The sequence below is a fragment of the Amblyraja radiata genome, chromosome 6, assembly GCF_010909765.2.
Source record: "Amblyraja radiata isolate CabotCenter1 chromosome 6, sAmbRad1.1.pri, whole genome shotgun sequence".
Lineage (NCBI taxonomy): Eukaryota > Metazoa > Chordata > Chondrichthyes > Rajiformes > Rajidae > Amblyraja > Amblyraja radiata.
Window position 1 is genome coordinate 58,031,017 of NC_045961.1, and position 12,804 is coordinate 58,043,820.

The 12,804-nt window shown below is 44.2% G+C and overlaps 1 protein-coding gene across 1 annotated transcript in view; it reads right to left on the reverse strand.

Moving 5' to 3' along the window:
* Window positions 1-6,045: 6,045 nt before the first annotated feature.
* Window positions 6,046-12,804, reverse strand: part of gpc5 (glypican 5) — a 650,538-nt gene continuing 643,779 nt past the window's right edge. The window contains exon 8 of the mRNA XM_033022927.1: window positions 6,046-6,358. Coding sequence (XP_032878818.1) covers window positions 6,207-6,358 — 152 coding nt within the window. The 3' untranslated portion in view covers window positions 6,046-6,206. The remainder of the gene's footprint in view (window positions 6,359-12,804) is intronic.

Sequence of the window (12,804 nt, forward strand, 5' to 3'; positions counted from 1 at the left end):
GATGACATTGCTATCAGTAACTCATTGATTTTATGCACATCATTTGGAGATAATATCTATACATAACTAAAGCTCTGATCTTGTTATCTTTTGGTTTGCGCGGTCATTCTATTTGTGCAAAAACGGTACGCGATAGCGCTACGATTTTTCGCCAGCTGGCTCACCGTTCTCCTGTGTTGCAATTGCACCAAGTTTCGTTCCGATTGGTAGTCTAATGTAAAAGTTAGCGAGGTTTAAAAAATCTTAAAAACCGCGCGTGCGCAGATCGATCTCCTCTCCTGCCGTTCAGCGGTGCGTGAATTGGTCTTTTCTCCTGTCACTCCGCAGGATGGTCTGCCCCTTCCTGCGCCATCGCGTCTTTATTGGAGCTGAGGATGGCCGGCGGAGGTTTCCAACCGGACACAATTTTCGGAGGGATCGGTAGGCCGGCGCAGCCTAGCACGGGAGATGTCGTCAAACGGAAAGTGGAGAATCTGATCCCGGCGGATGAGAACGTCCAGTGTCCAGCGACCACTGTGAGTTCCCATCGCACTGTCAGCTACAGCCCCTTCCCCTCTAGTCCCCCTCGCTGGCTCCTGCCCCCCTCCCCGTGATACCGCCCTCTCGCCACAACCCATGTCTTTTCTCTGAGCTCTCTCCCCACCCCCCCCGCACCCACACACCCCCGTCCCCACAACCCCGCCCACACACGCCCTTCCCCAAAACCTCCCCTCTCCCCCTCCCACATCCTCCCTCCCCGCACACCCTGCCCACACCCCACCTCATGCACACCCCCTTCCTCTACACACACCTCTCCCCACATAAACCACCCCGCACACACCCCCACCCACAAACCCTCCTCCCCCCTGTCACACACACGCCATCCCCCCCTCCCACACACACTCCCCCCCCTCCCCTACACATCCCCTCCCCCACATCCCCCCTCTCCCCACAACACTCCTGTGTCCTTGAGCTGGGGACGGGGACGGCTTCAGGCGGGATCCGGTGATTGGGGCGGGGGAGGGAGCATCCAGCAACTGGGGACAGGACGGCTTCAGCCTGAGACCAGTGGGGGGGGAGCGTCTCGCAGTGGGGTAGTGGGACGGCTTCAGGAGGGGGCTGTCGGTGGCCGGGGGGAGCGTCCTACATCATTAGGCTGCAGTAGATTACGGCAGCGCTCTCCCCGCCGGCCACCGACAGGCCCCGCCTGAAGCCGTCCCCCTCCCCCGGCTGCAGAACACGCAAGAGACACAACAAGAAAGAATGGACTGAATAAATCTCATCTTCAACATTTAAATTGTTGTTATATTTTAAGAGTTATTCACATTTTAAGCTCCAATAAATCCCCTTTCCATTTGCTGTGCCCGTCATCTGTGCCAGCACAGTAATACCTGCGTGTTCCACGTCACAATGGGAACCCAATAGGCAGTAATGGCTGCGCCGCCAGAGAGCCACGAAGAGTGGATGGGGGGGGGGGGGGGGGGGGTGGGGGTTGAGGGGAGATGGAATGAGTGCAGGACAAAATCTGCATTATATAACTATTCATCACTCACTGTATTTTTCTGAACATATCACTCTGCTTTGACTGACAGACTTCAGATTTTACAGATATAGCGCGGAAACAGGCCCGACAGCCAACCAAATCTGCACCAATCAGTGATCACCCTGTACACTAAAACTATCCTACACAGTACAATTTATCAATGTTACTGAAGCCACTTAACCTACAAACTTGTACGTCTTTGGAATGTGGGTGGAATCCGAGCACCCAGAAAAATCCCATGCAGTTACAGGCAGAACATATATACTCCGTACAGCTAAGCACCCGTAGTCAGGATCGAACTCGGGTCCTTGGCATTGTAAGGCAGGACTACTGCGGTGCCACTAATCTGCCCCTTAATGAAATGTTGATATACTTTCAGTTATGCATACTGTTAATTGCAGATGGAGAGGCCTCTTCTTAAATAAAATCTATTTGCAGAGTGAATGGTGTGCTTGCTGTGTTGATTATTTTTTAGGAGTCCTGTTACTGCAACCATTTAAGAGCCTCAATACAGTAAATTAAAGACACATTTTAAATATTTCATAGGGTGAATACCCATGTATAAAAAAAAATCAGCTAAAACTTTTTAATTTAGAATCCAACAAATGTTGGTCTTTCATGAGGGTGGCACAGTTGTGCAGTGGTAGAGTGGTGGCCTTACAGTGCCTGGGTTCGATTCTGACTACGAGCGTTGTCTGTACAAACTTTGTACATTCTCTCTGTAAACGCATGGGTTTTTTCTAGGTGTTCCAGCTTCCTCCCACATTCCAAAGACGTGCAAGTTTGTAGGTTAATTGGTTTCTGTAAAGAATGTCCCTAGTGTGCAGGATAGAATTGGTGTGCGGGTAAGCACTGGTCGGCGTAGCCTCGATGGACTGAACGGCCTGTTTCCAGGCTGCAACTCTAAACTAAGTTAAACGAAAGTAATTTTTATGGATAACTAGACTAAGTACGACCCATTGGGTCCCTATCACACGGGAGGCCTGATTTCCCAGTGCAATATTCTACCACTGAGCCATAGCCCCCAATTGTGCATGCTCGGCTGACGGCAGAAGTTAAATTAAAGTTAATAACTTTGCATTTAATATTTCCATTGCCTCTCCATCCCTATACGCCATCCCTCTTCCTACCCCTATCCTCCTCCATTCCCCCTCATCATGCAGAACTCTTCCCCTTCCTCTTCACCCTCCCTCGTCTTTCCCCTCTCCTCCTCCCCTGCCCCACTTCCTCCTTCATCTTTCCTTCCCTCTTCTTTCCCCTACCCTCAGTCACCCTCCATACACCCTCCATACACCCCTCCTCTCCCTCTATCCTCCTACTCCCGCACTCCTGATCTCCCTCCTATCCAACCCCCCCCCCCACTCTACCTCCTCACCTCCCCCACTGCCCTCCTCGCCTTCTCTCCCCCATTCCCTATCTCCCCCACTCCCCCTTCCTCTCCCTCCCTACCACCTCTTCTCCCTCAATGCCCCCACTCTCCCTCCTCACCTCCTCTGGATCTCGCTGAAAAGCACCGCCGGCCCCGTTTTCTCCTCTACGTCTGTGATGAAATTGTACTTGAGACTGGGGCTGTGATGGGGGATGGGCCGAGCGGTGCGGAGCCTGGGGAGTGGGAGGGAGAGGCCGAGGCAGTGACGGGTGCCGCTCCTTTCCCTCCCCACGCTCTCCCTCCTCTGTGGGCACGACCTCTCCCCGCCCCCAGACCCCACACTGGCTACAACTCCTTGTCCCGGGTCCCGCTCCTGTCCCTCCCTGCGCTCTCCCTCCCCGCGGGCCTGGTGCCGCTCCTTTCCCTTCCCGCGGGCCCGGAGCAGCTGTAAAATGGAAGGGAACTTACCCATGGAGCCGTTGTGTCCCCATTATGTGGAAGGAAAAAAAGATGGCGGTCTGAAATTGTGCAAAGGCTGCAACTGGCGGTGAGGACCAGTTACATTGGGTTTTAGGTGAACAAAAGGGTTTTTTGCCTCATTTAATGTTATCTCACTGATTTTAAGAAATACGTTAATTATGAGCAAACTTCAAATTCATTCATATACAGCACTAAAATTAGGATTGGCTAAGAATTTCTTGAAGACTGAAGTGTTTTCATGCTCTGCACGACAAATATGTGTATTGTCATATTAGATTCTAGGGCTTTGTTGGGTGTTATTTGGCTGCTATGTTGAATGCTAATCATGCTTCAAAAAATACTGATCTAATGCCACATGAATCGTTAACTGTCTCTATCTTCACAGATGCTGCCTGGCCTGCTGAGCATTTGCAGCATCTTCATTTTCCTTCTGATCTCTAGTATCCTTCAAAATATTTTTGTTTCTGATCTCTAGTATCTTTCATATGTCCTTGGGGGGGTCATATGATTTTTTTGAATCTTGTATATTCCATTCTATCTATATCGTTTAAGTAATGGTTTCTTGCGTCATAGAATTGTGCAGTATGGACACAGACCCTTTGGCCGACCACATCTATACTGACCATTATGTCTATACTAATCCCACTCATCAGCCCATAAGTGGTCTATATTTCTATACTAATCCCACTCATCAGCATATCCCTCTATGCTGTGCTCATTCAAGTACCTAGCGACATGTCTCATGAATGTTGTTTCTGTTCCTGCCTCCACCATCTCCTCTGAAGCACATCCCAATACAAATATATCGTGTGAAAATAATCCCCTTTAAAACTCTTCCCTCTCACTTTAAATCTATACCATCCAGTTTTTGATACCCCTTATATTGCACCTTATAATTTTTGAAACCTCTATGTCACTCGTAGGCTCATTTGCGCCATGGAAAGCAGACCCAACCTTTCCAATTTCTCCTTATAACTCAAACCCTCCAAGCTAGGCTACATCCTTGTGAATTTTTCTGCATGCTGTTTAGCCTATTCACATTTTTCCTGTAGTGTGGCTACTAGACTCCATGCGGCCTAACCAACATTGTGTATAACATGATATCCCAACTCTTGTATCGATGCCTTGGATGATGAAGGCAGGTATGTAACATGCCTTCTTCGTCATCTTACCTATTTTCAGAGAACTATGTACTTGTACCCCAAGGTTTCTCTGTTTACCAATACTCCTCAGGTACCTGCCCTTGACTGTGAATATCTTACCCTGGTTTAACTTCCTTAAATGCATCATTTTGCATTTGTCTGCATTAAATTCCATCTGCTTTTTCTTTACTCACTTTCCCAGTTGATCAAGTCTGTACGTTTATATTGCACTTCATTCGGAACTCACATTAAACTAGCTTCCCAATGAGATAGCATGCTCCATACCAATCAAAGAAAGAAATTGATGAACAGAGGACGTGCATCAAAAGCTGCCAATGCAGTGGGTATCAATTCAAAGGGCAGTGTTACAAAAGAAGACCAATCAAAGGAGAAAAGCAATATGTGAGCAGAAATATGACATGTTAGTCAGAAGAGACATTGTGGGCCGAAGGGCCAGTTTCTATATACTACGTTTTTTTTAAATATTCTAAAAGGAGATGAAAAATCCATGGAATGTCAATAAGAGCGAACAGAGGTAATGCTGCAGACAAATTCTAAAATGAGTTTAGGAACTAAAGCTAAATTTACCATGCACTCACATACAATAATGTGGTACATTTCAATTTAATTGATCCTGGCAGTTGCACTCGGGTGAAGAAGATAGTGATGTGAAATCATACGCATTAAATTTCATTTATTTTAAGCAGGAATGGGTCTCACATTTTTAATCCACTACAGCAATAATTATGAAAAGAAGCTTTGTAACGATCAATATTTTAAAGCACTGTAATAAAATTACATAGTTCTACCATATCTTCTTTGCATCACATTCTGAATAACTAAATAATCAAAGAAAATAATATTTCAAAAGTGAGTGTCCATCATTGGCACTAAATGGTAGGACTAGTGCTGGAGTGTTGTAGAGCAGAGTGATCTAGGAGTGCAGGTGCATGGTTCCTTGATGGTGGAAGGCTTTTGGCACATTGGTGTTCATCTGTCAGAGTATTGAGTATAGAAGTTGGGAGATCATGTTGCAGTTGTATAAGATGTTGACGAGGCTGCATTTAGAGTATTGTGTTCAGTTCTGGGCACCATGTTATAGGAAATATGTTGTCAAGCTGGAAAGGGTACAGAGAAGATTTATGAGGATGTTGTCAGGACTGGAGGGTCTGAGCTATAGGGAGAGGTTGAGTAGGCTGGGATTGTATTCTTCGGAACTCAGGAGGATGAGGGGTGATCTTATAGTGGTGTATAAAATTATGAGAGGAAAGATCAGGTAGATGCCCAGAGTAGAGGAATCTAGGACCAAAGGACATAAGTTTAAGGTGAAGGGGAAAAGATTTAATAAGAATCTGAGAGGTAACTTCTTTACACAAAGGGTGGTGGAAGAACAGAATTGAATGAGCTGCCAGTGGAAGTAGTTGAGGCAGGCATTATCCCACCATTTAAGAAACAGTTGGACACGTACATGAATAGGACAGGGATTGGAGGGTTATGGGACAAACACAGGCAGGTGGGACTAGTGTAGCTGGGACATGTTGGCCGGTGTGGGCAAGTTGGGCCAAAGAGCCTGTTTTCACACTGTATGACTCTGTGACTGTATAAACTGTTACATTATTTTGTGTTACTATGGTTCTAGAATTGAGCTAGAAGTGAGCTATAAGGTATACGGCAGAATTGGAGTGCAATTAAGTTACCAAAAAAGGATTAAAATGGCTGAAGTGATCAGAGCAACTTGCAAATTTCCACATGACAGCATGGCTCCTGCTCCAGGTTTGTTTGTCCAAGAGGTTGTATCGGCATCATCCAGAGTGATGCCATGTCTATTTTTCTTGTCAGCCAGCCCTGTTGAAGCAATTTAAAAAAGAAAGTGACGCATGTTTATCAATTAAACCAAATAAAGAGAAGCTAAATCAACTAAAAATCGGTCTAAATAAAGAGAAAAAAAATCAAACTGTTGGAGGAACTCAGCAAGTCAAGCAGCATCTGTGGAGGGAAATGAACAAATAACTTTTTCAGGTTCTTCAAATTTATGTCTGTCTGAATACACAGATTTCAATGATTGCCGCACCTTGTCCCTCGTTGACTATTTAGATTAGTTTTCAAATTCTAATCAATATTACATAAATTAAAATCTCATCCTGCAAACTGGAACACAGTCATGGCCAAATAAGGAGCTTTATAATAGAATAGAAAATAATAATCAAGGCAATGGAAGCAAGCGAGAAAATATCATTAACTAATATAAAACTTAATTCCTGCCAAAATAGCCAGTATATGAAATTATCATTCATAATAAATAACTACACAAAGTGAATACACGGATTAAATTACATCAATATTGACATAACAATTATATTATGCCAGCTCAAAAAAAGTTTACGATAAGTCAACACAAGAATAATTAAATCAGCCAGCTATACTGATAACAAAAGAGCAAGACCATAATTAATGCCACTCACTGTCTCTTTCCTTCTGCAGGAAATTAAGATAATTGCAATGATACAGAAAGGTCTGATAAAGGGCACATGGAATTTCCATGTTCAAGTTTTGTTATTGGAATTATAATGTCCTGTGCATGCACATCTCCGAAATATACTTACAAATCAAAAAACTACAGATGCCGGAGATCTGAAATAATAAACAAAAAAAGCTGGAAATACTCAGCAGGTTAGGCTGCATCTGTGGGAAGAAAATATTAACTTGTTTTCTCACTTTCACAGTTCTGAAGAAAGGTCTTCAACCTGAAATGTTAACACGGTTTCTCTTGTCACAAAAAACTACCTTCCCTGTTGAATGTTGCCAGCATTTTCAGCTTTCATTGCTAAATATTCTTTATTCAGTCATCCTTCAAAATTTGCTACATGCTCAGTTCTCAGTGTTTCCATGTTTCTGTAAACGTATAACTGTATTAACTTGAAAACCAAGATAAAATATGGAAGAATTAAGAAAAAATCCATTAGAGTAAATAAATTCCTTCAAAAAGCACAGATTGTTATAGTTATCCGTTTGAGGTTTGGTTCCTACAATTACAAGAAATTGTAGGGAGTGTGCTTTGTCAATTTGCATCGGAGGGGTAAATGCATATTATGATTTGCAAATAATGAATTCTATGCGTACATTGCTCTGAATCAAAGCTGATTTGCCTTATTATCCCCACAGCACCACTGTTAGCAAGATCGTTGGGGACAAATTGGCTTCAGCTCCATTTAAGGTTTAGAATAATTATTGAACTTCAGTGTGGGCGCCGGAAACAAAAGCATTGAGGCACAACTGGAACCACAATTTAAGGCTCATTAAAAAATTTCTGGTAACGGTATGATGATCAAATGTTTAAAAACATTGCGCAAGCTCCAGAAGCCCAATTTGCACAGGCTGCCTCACTGAAAGTGGTGTCAAAAGAACTGAGAACAGGTCTGGCACTTATTTTGCCCAGCACTGGCAAACTTCCAAAGACAATACTTTAATAAGTATTATACTCCTTATTAACCTGCACCAATTGTCTGTATTTACCATTAGGGATGTCTGAATAAAACTAATAATGCTCTGCATTTATTTCAGCCATGCTTAGCCATGGGAGTCAGTATCAGGATTGTAATGCAAGGTCCTGGTGTACTCTTTAATAGAACAGCCATTTTATTAACAAATCTTTCTGTGTGAAGCAAACAATAAACACACCACTGGTATTTGAAAATATGTTTGTCTCACTAAAAGTCAATTCCTGTAACATCCTTAAGATGCATTCTGAGATACTAAACTGTGATTGTGTTTGTTTCTTCTTAATGTCACAATAGCATTTTCATGTTGGATATTTGCTTGAACTCAATGTCATTGACAACAAGTGGAAATAAACGCTGCAGATTACATGGCCTGAAGTGTTGATGTTTCTGAGCACTACCCAATTAAACCTATCTTTAAAATCTTAATAGAGATACTTGCTCTACATTGCTCTATATTGAAACAGAATTTTGATGAATGAAATTTCAAATGCCCTAATGGCTTATTTATACAAATAAGGATGCCAGTTTTGCAGTGCAAATAAGTAATTTTCTGCACTGCCCTGTTTGTAAAAAAATGGGAAGCATGTAAGTTATCTATATTACTAAAACTCTGTTCTTGACCGATTTTGGCGATCTGTGCTGCAATATCCGAGAGAACGCCGTCACCTACGGCCGTCATTTTTGGCCACCTTGCTCAGAGCCCCCCTCCGCCATATGTGTGCCGAGGATTTTTCCCGTCGATGAAAAATGACAGAGATATTAATGATTTTACAAAATTCCCCTTTCTCTCTGCTGCCCCCGCTGGAGGCAGGGGGGAGGGACTATAAAACCAGGAAGTGGTGTGCCCCAATCAGTCTCTGCAAGTGGTGTGCCTCAATCAGTCTCTACAACATGGAGGTCTGAGCTCTGAATGACTGAACAAATGTCTACACAGCTGTGAGTCAGTACCCTTAATTTGGTTTGAAAATGAAAATATGGTTATGGTTAGTTTGAGGAAAAAAGCACTGCCTGCAAATGGTTGTTTGGGGGGTTTGGGTTGAGTAAAACGGCATTCTCTCTTTCTCTCTCTCTCTCTCCCTATCCCTCTTTCTTTCTCTCTCTCTCCCCCCTGTCTCTCTCCCTTTCTCTCTCTCTCTCCCCTCCTCTCTCCCCCCTCTCCTCTCTCCCCACCCCCTCTCCTCCAACCACTCCACTCCTCTCCCCCCTCCTCTCCCCCCCTCTCCTCCCCCCCCTCCCCCCTCTCCCGCCCTCTCCTCTCTCCCCCCACCCCTCTCTCGCTCTCCCCTCTTTTTCTCCCCCTCCTCCCCTCCATCCCCTCCCTCACTGTCCCTCCCCTAAACCCCCCTCCCCTCCACACACCCCTACCCCCTTCCCTCCACCCTCCCTCCCCCTCCCTGCTCCCCCCTCTCTCTCCCCCCCTCTCTCTCTCTCCCCTGCTCCCCTCCATACCCTCCCCACCCTCCCTCCCCTAAACCCCCTCCCCTCCCCTCCACACCCCCTACCCTCTTCCCTCCCCCTCCCTGCTCCCTACCTCACCCCCCCTCTCAGCACCCCCTCTCTCTCCCCATCACTCTCACCCTCTCTCTCTCCTCCCCTCTCTCTCTGCCCTCACTCTCTACCCTCGCCCCCACCCCCCCCCCTCTCTAGATGTGGCTGCAAGTTGGGGGCTATGCGTCAGTAGATAGGGTGGTTATGGAGTAAAAGGAGCAAATTAATAATATTAATATAATATCAAGGGGGGTAATTAGCGTGAGTGCAGGGTGGGGGGGGGATAGTTAGTGTGTGTGATGCTGCATGCCGCCCCCCCCCCCCCCCCACAACCACACGTTGGGGGTACAGACCCAACGGGTCTGCACTTGGTCTAGTAGACTTTATAAACGCGGTTATGTTTGCAACTTAACCTGCCAAAGTTAGGTTGGTTCAGAGATCTATGCAGAATCAGATGACCTTAGAAATTAAGAAGGCATGTATTGCTTTAAATCTGTAAAACAGATCAAGCCTATAGTTATACTGTAAGTAATCAGTTTTCTGAAACTACATGGATAAATATGCAACAGTGGAATTATCAACAGATAGGCACACATGCTTAATTTCAGCTAAATATTTAGCTAACTTGCTGAGTGGCTTCCCAGCAACTTCAACTGTTCTCTGTAGCAGTAGTGCAGCAACCTGGTTACATTACAGCACCTGTAGCATGATTAGTCTTGTATCTCAAGTATAAGCTCATTCAGTTCTAATGTCCTTAGCTCATCCTCCACCCGAGCTAAATGGCAATTGGAATTGGCTTTGGCCAACAATAAAAGGGATGTACCAGGATAGATTTATGGATTCACGCTCTTCCCACAATACACCCCGTACTCACCCTTTGCTATTTCTATCTGCCACCACCCCAGGTTCAGTTCCATTCTTCACCTTCCTTTTCAATCAGATTCCATTACTTGCAACTTTTTGTTCTCCACTTATCACTTATAAACCGCTGTTGCCAAGTCCACACTTCCTCTCCCCACCCAATTGGTGACTGCCAATTAACCCCACCTCACCTGTATCCACATATCACTTGGTAACTCTTTCCCTGCCTCTTCAAACCGGCTACTCCCCTTTATTAAGGGTAAGAATTTGCAACTAAACAGCTGATAAAACAATGGTACAATGTCATACTTTGTGATCAAGGTCCTTTAGAATTATAAATGTTGCACAAGTAATTTCTACTTCTCAATGTGAGAGCAGGATTACCTTCCACTCCATTGACTTTGGGGGGTCAGTTTATCAAGCCCTCAGCCCACATCCAGAACATAGGATTACGGATAGTTGTATCACAAACATTATATCTGATAATATAGAAATTAATCATAGGTATTCCAGCCTATAGACATTTATAACACTGTGAATGGAATGAAACCTCATATCCCAAGACCGAAAGCAAAGGAGGGAAGAGCGTTTAATCTGATATTCTGGTTAAAATTCCTCCCACAACGGACATAACAAAAGACTACCTGGTTATTTGCCTCACATAATCATAGACATGTAAAGCACAGAAATGGTCTTTCTGGCCCATCTTGTTCATGCCGACAGCAATGCCAAGCTAATCCCATTTGCCCACATTAGGCCCATTTCCCACTACTTCCCTCGTCATCTTTGACGTTGTGCACAATAGAGCTGCTGCCTTTGTCCATTTGTCAAATATCACTGTAATTGTTTGTGTGCTTCAAAGCGAAAAAATAAATTCTAATGGTATTTACACATTATCATATTTCTTTTAAATAATGATAAGGAATCACTTAGCAAGGGAAAGAAAAGGATACACATTCACCCACCTTCACAGAAGAGGCTTGGATGACGGGATAAGAAATTTCAATTCGTGTAATGTGACCTCATTCTGTCATGTACATGTTTGCCCTCATTTTCATGGGGGTAGTTTATGTAACATGTCTCTGCTTTTGAGGGAATATTTAAATTATGGTCCAAAACTGCATTTGAGTCCTTGATTTATACTTAATACTGGCTATCTTGGTTTTCAGAGTTCAGACTACCTGCAGCTAAACGAGGAAGCGAACAAATGTATTAGGCTGATATTAGACTGAGTTTCTGTAATGCTGCTTCTGAGTTATTAATAGGAAGACTGTTTCCCGTCATATAAACCTTCTGCTACTATCAGCTGACAATTTCCCCTCCCTAACTCCAACCATATCCCAAACCTTTTGCTGTACGTTCTCTCTGATCCAATTTCCTCTTTTTAATATTTTTGCTCCTTAATCATTTATGATAATGCATAACTCCCAACTATTGGCCTATTCTCTACTTAAGCCCCATGGTCTCGCCCATCTATTCTTCTTAAAGGGTTTAACAATCCCATTCTAGCCTTGATATTTCATTTGGCATTCTAACTGAAGTTGACAGCAATGTTTCTGGTTTTTTTTCTTTGCAGTCTCTCTTCATCATTTAAACTCTCTCTTGATTGCTGGTCTAACCAATTACATCTTTCGGCCCTGCATTCTCTCCTTCCCATTCTCCGTTGATTGGTAAACTGTACCCTGCTCGTCCTTTGATCTCCTCATCATATTTTAATTCAAGATTAGAAACATAGTAAGATATTAAGTAGGTGCAGGAGTAGGCCATTCGACCTTTCGAGCCAGCACCACCATTCAATATGATCATGGCTGATCATCCAGAATCAGTACCCTGTTCCTGCTTTTTACCCCATATCATAGAAACATAGAAACATAGAAAATAGGTGCAGGAGAAGGCCATTTGGCCCTTCGAGCCTGCATCACCATTCATTGTGATCATGGCTGATCAACCACAATCAGTAACCCATGCCTGCCTTCTCCCCATATCTCTTGATTCCGCTAGCCCCCAGAGCTCTATCTAACTCTCTTTTAAATTTGTCCAGTGAATTGGCCTCCACTGCCTTCTGTGGCAGAGAATTCCACAAATTCACAACTCTCTGGGTGGAAACGTTTTTTCTCATCTCTTAGACTGTGGCCCCTGGTTTTGGACTCTCCCAACATTAGGAACATTTTTGCTGCATCTAGTTTGTCCAGTCCTTTTATAATTTTAAATGTTTCTATAAGGTCCCCTCGCATCCTTCTAAATTCCAGTGAATACAAGCCCAGTCTTTCCAATCTTTCCTCATATGACAGTCCCGCCATCCCAGGAATTAACCTTGCGAACCTACGCTGCATTGCCTCAATCACAAGGATGTCCTTCCTCAAATTAGAAGACCAAAACTGCACACAATACTCCACATGTGGTCTCAACAGGGCCCTGTCCATCTGCAGAAGGACCTCTTTA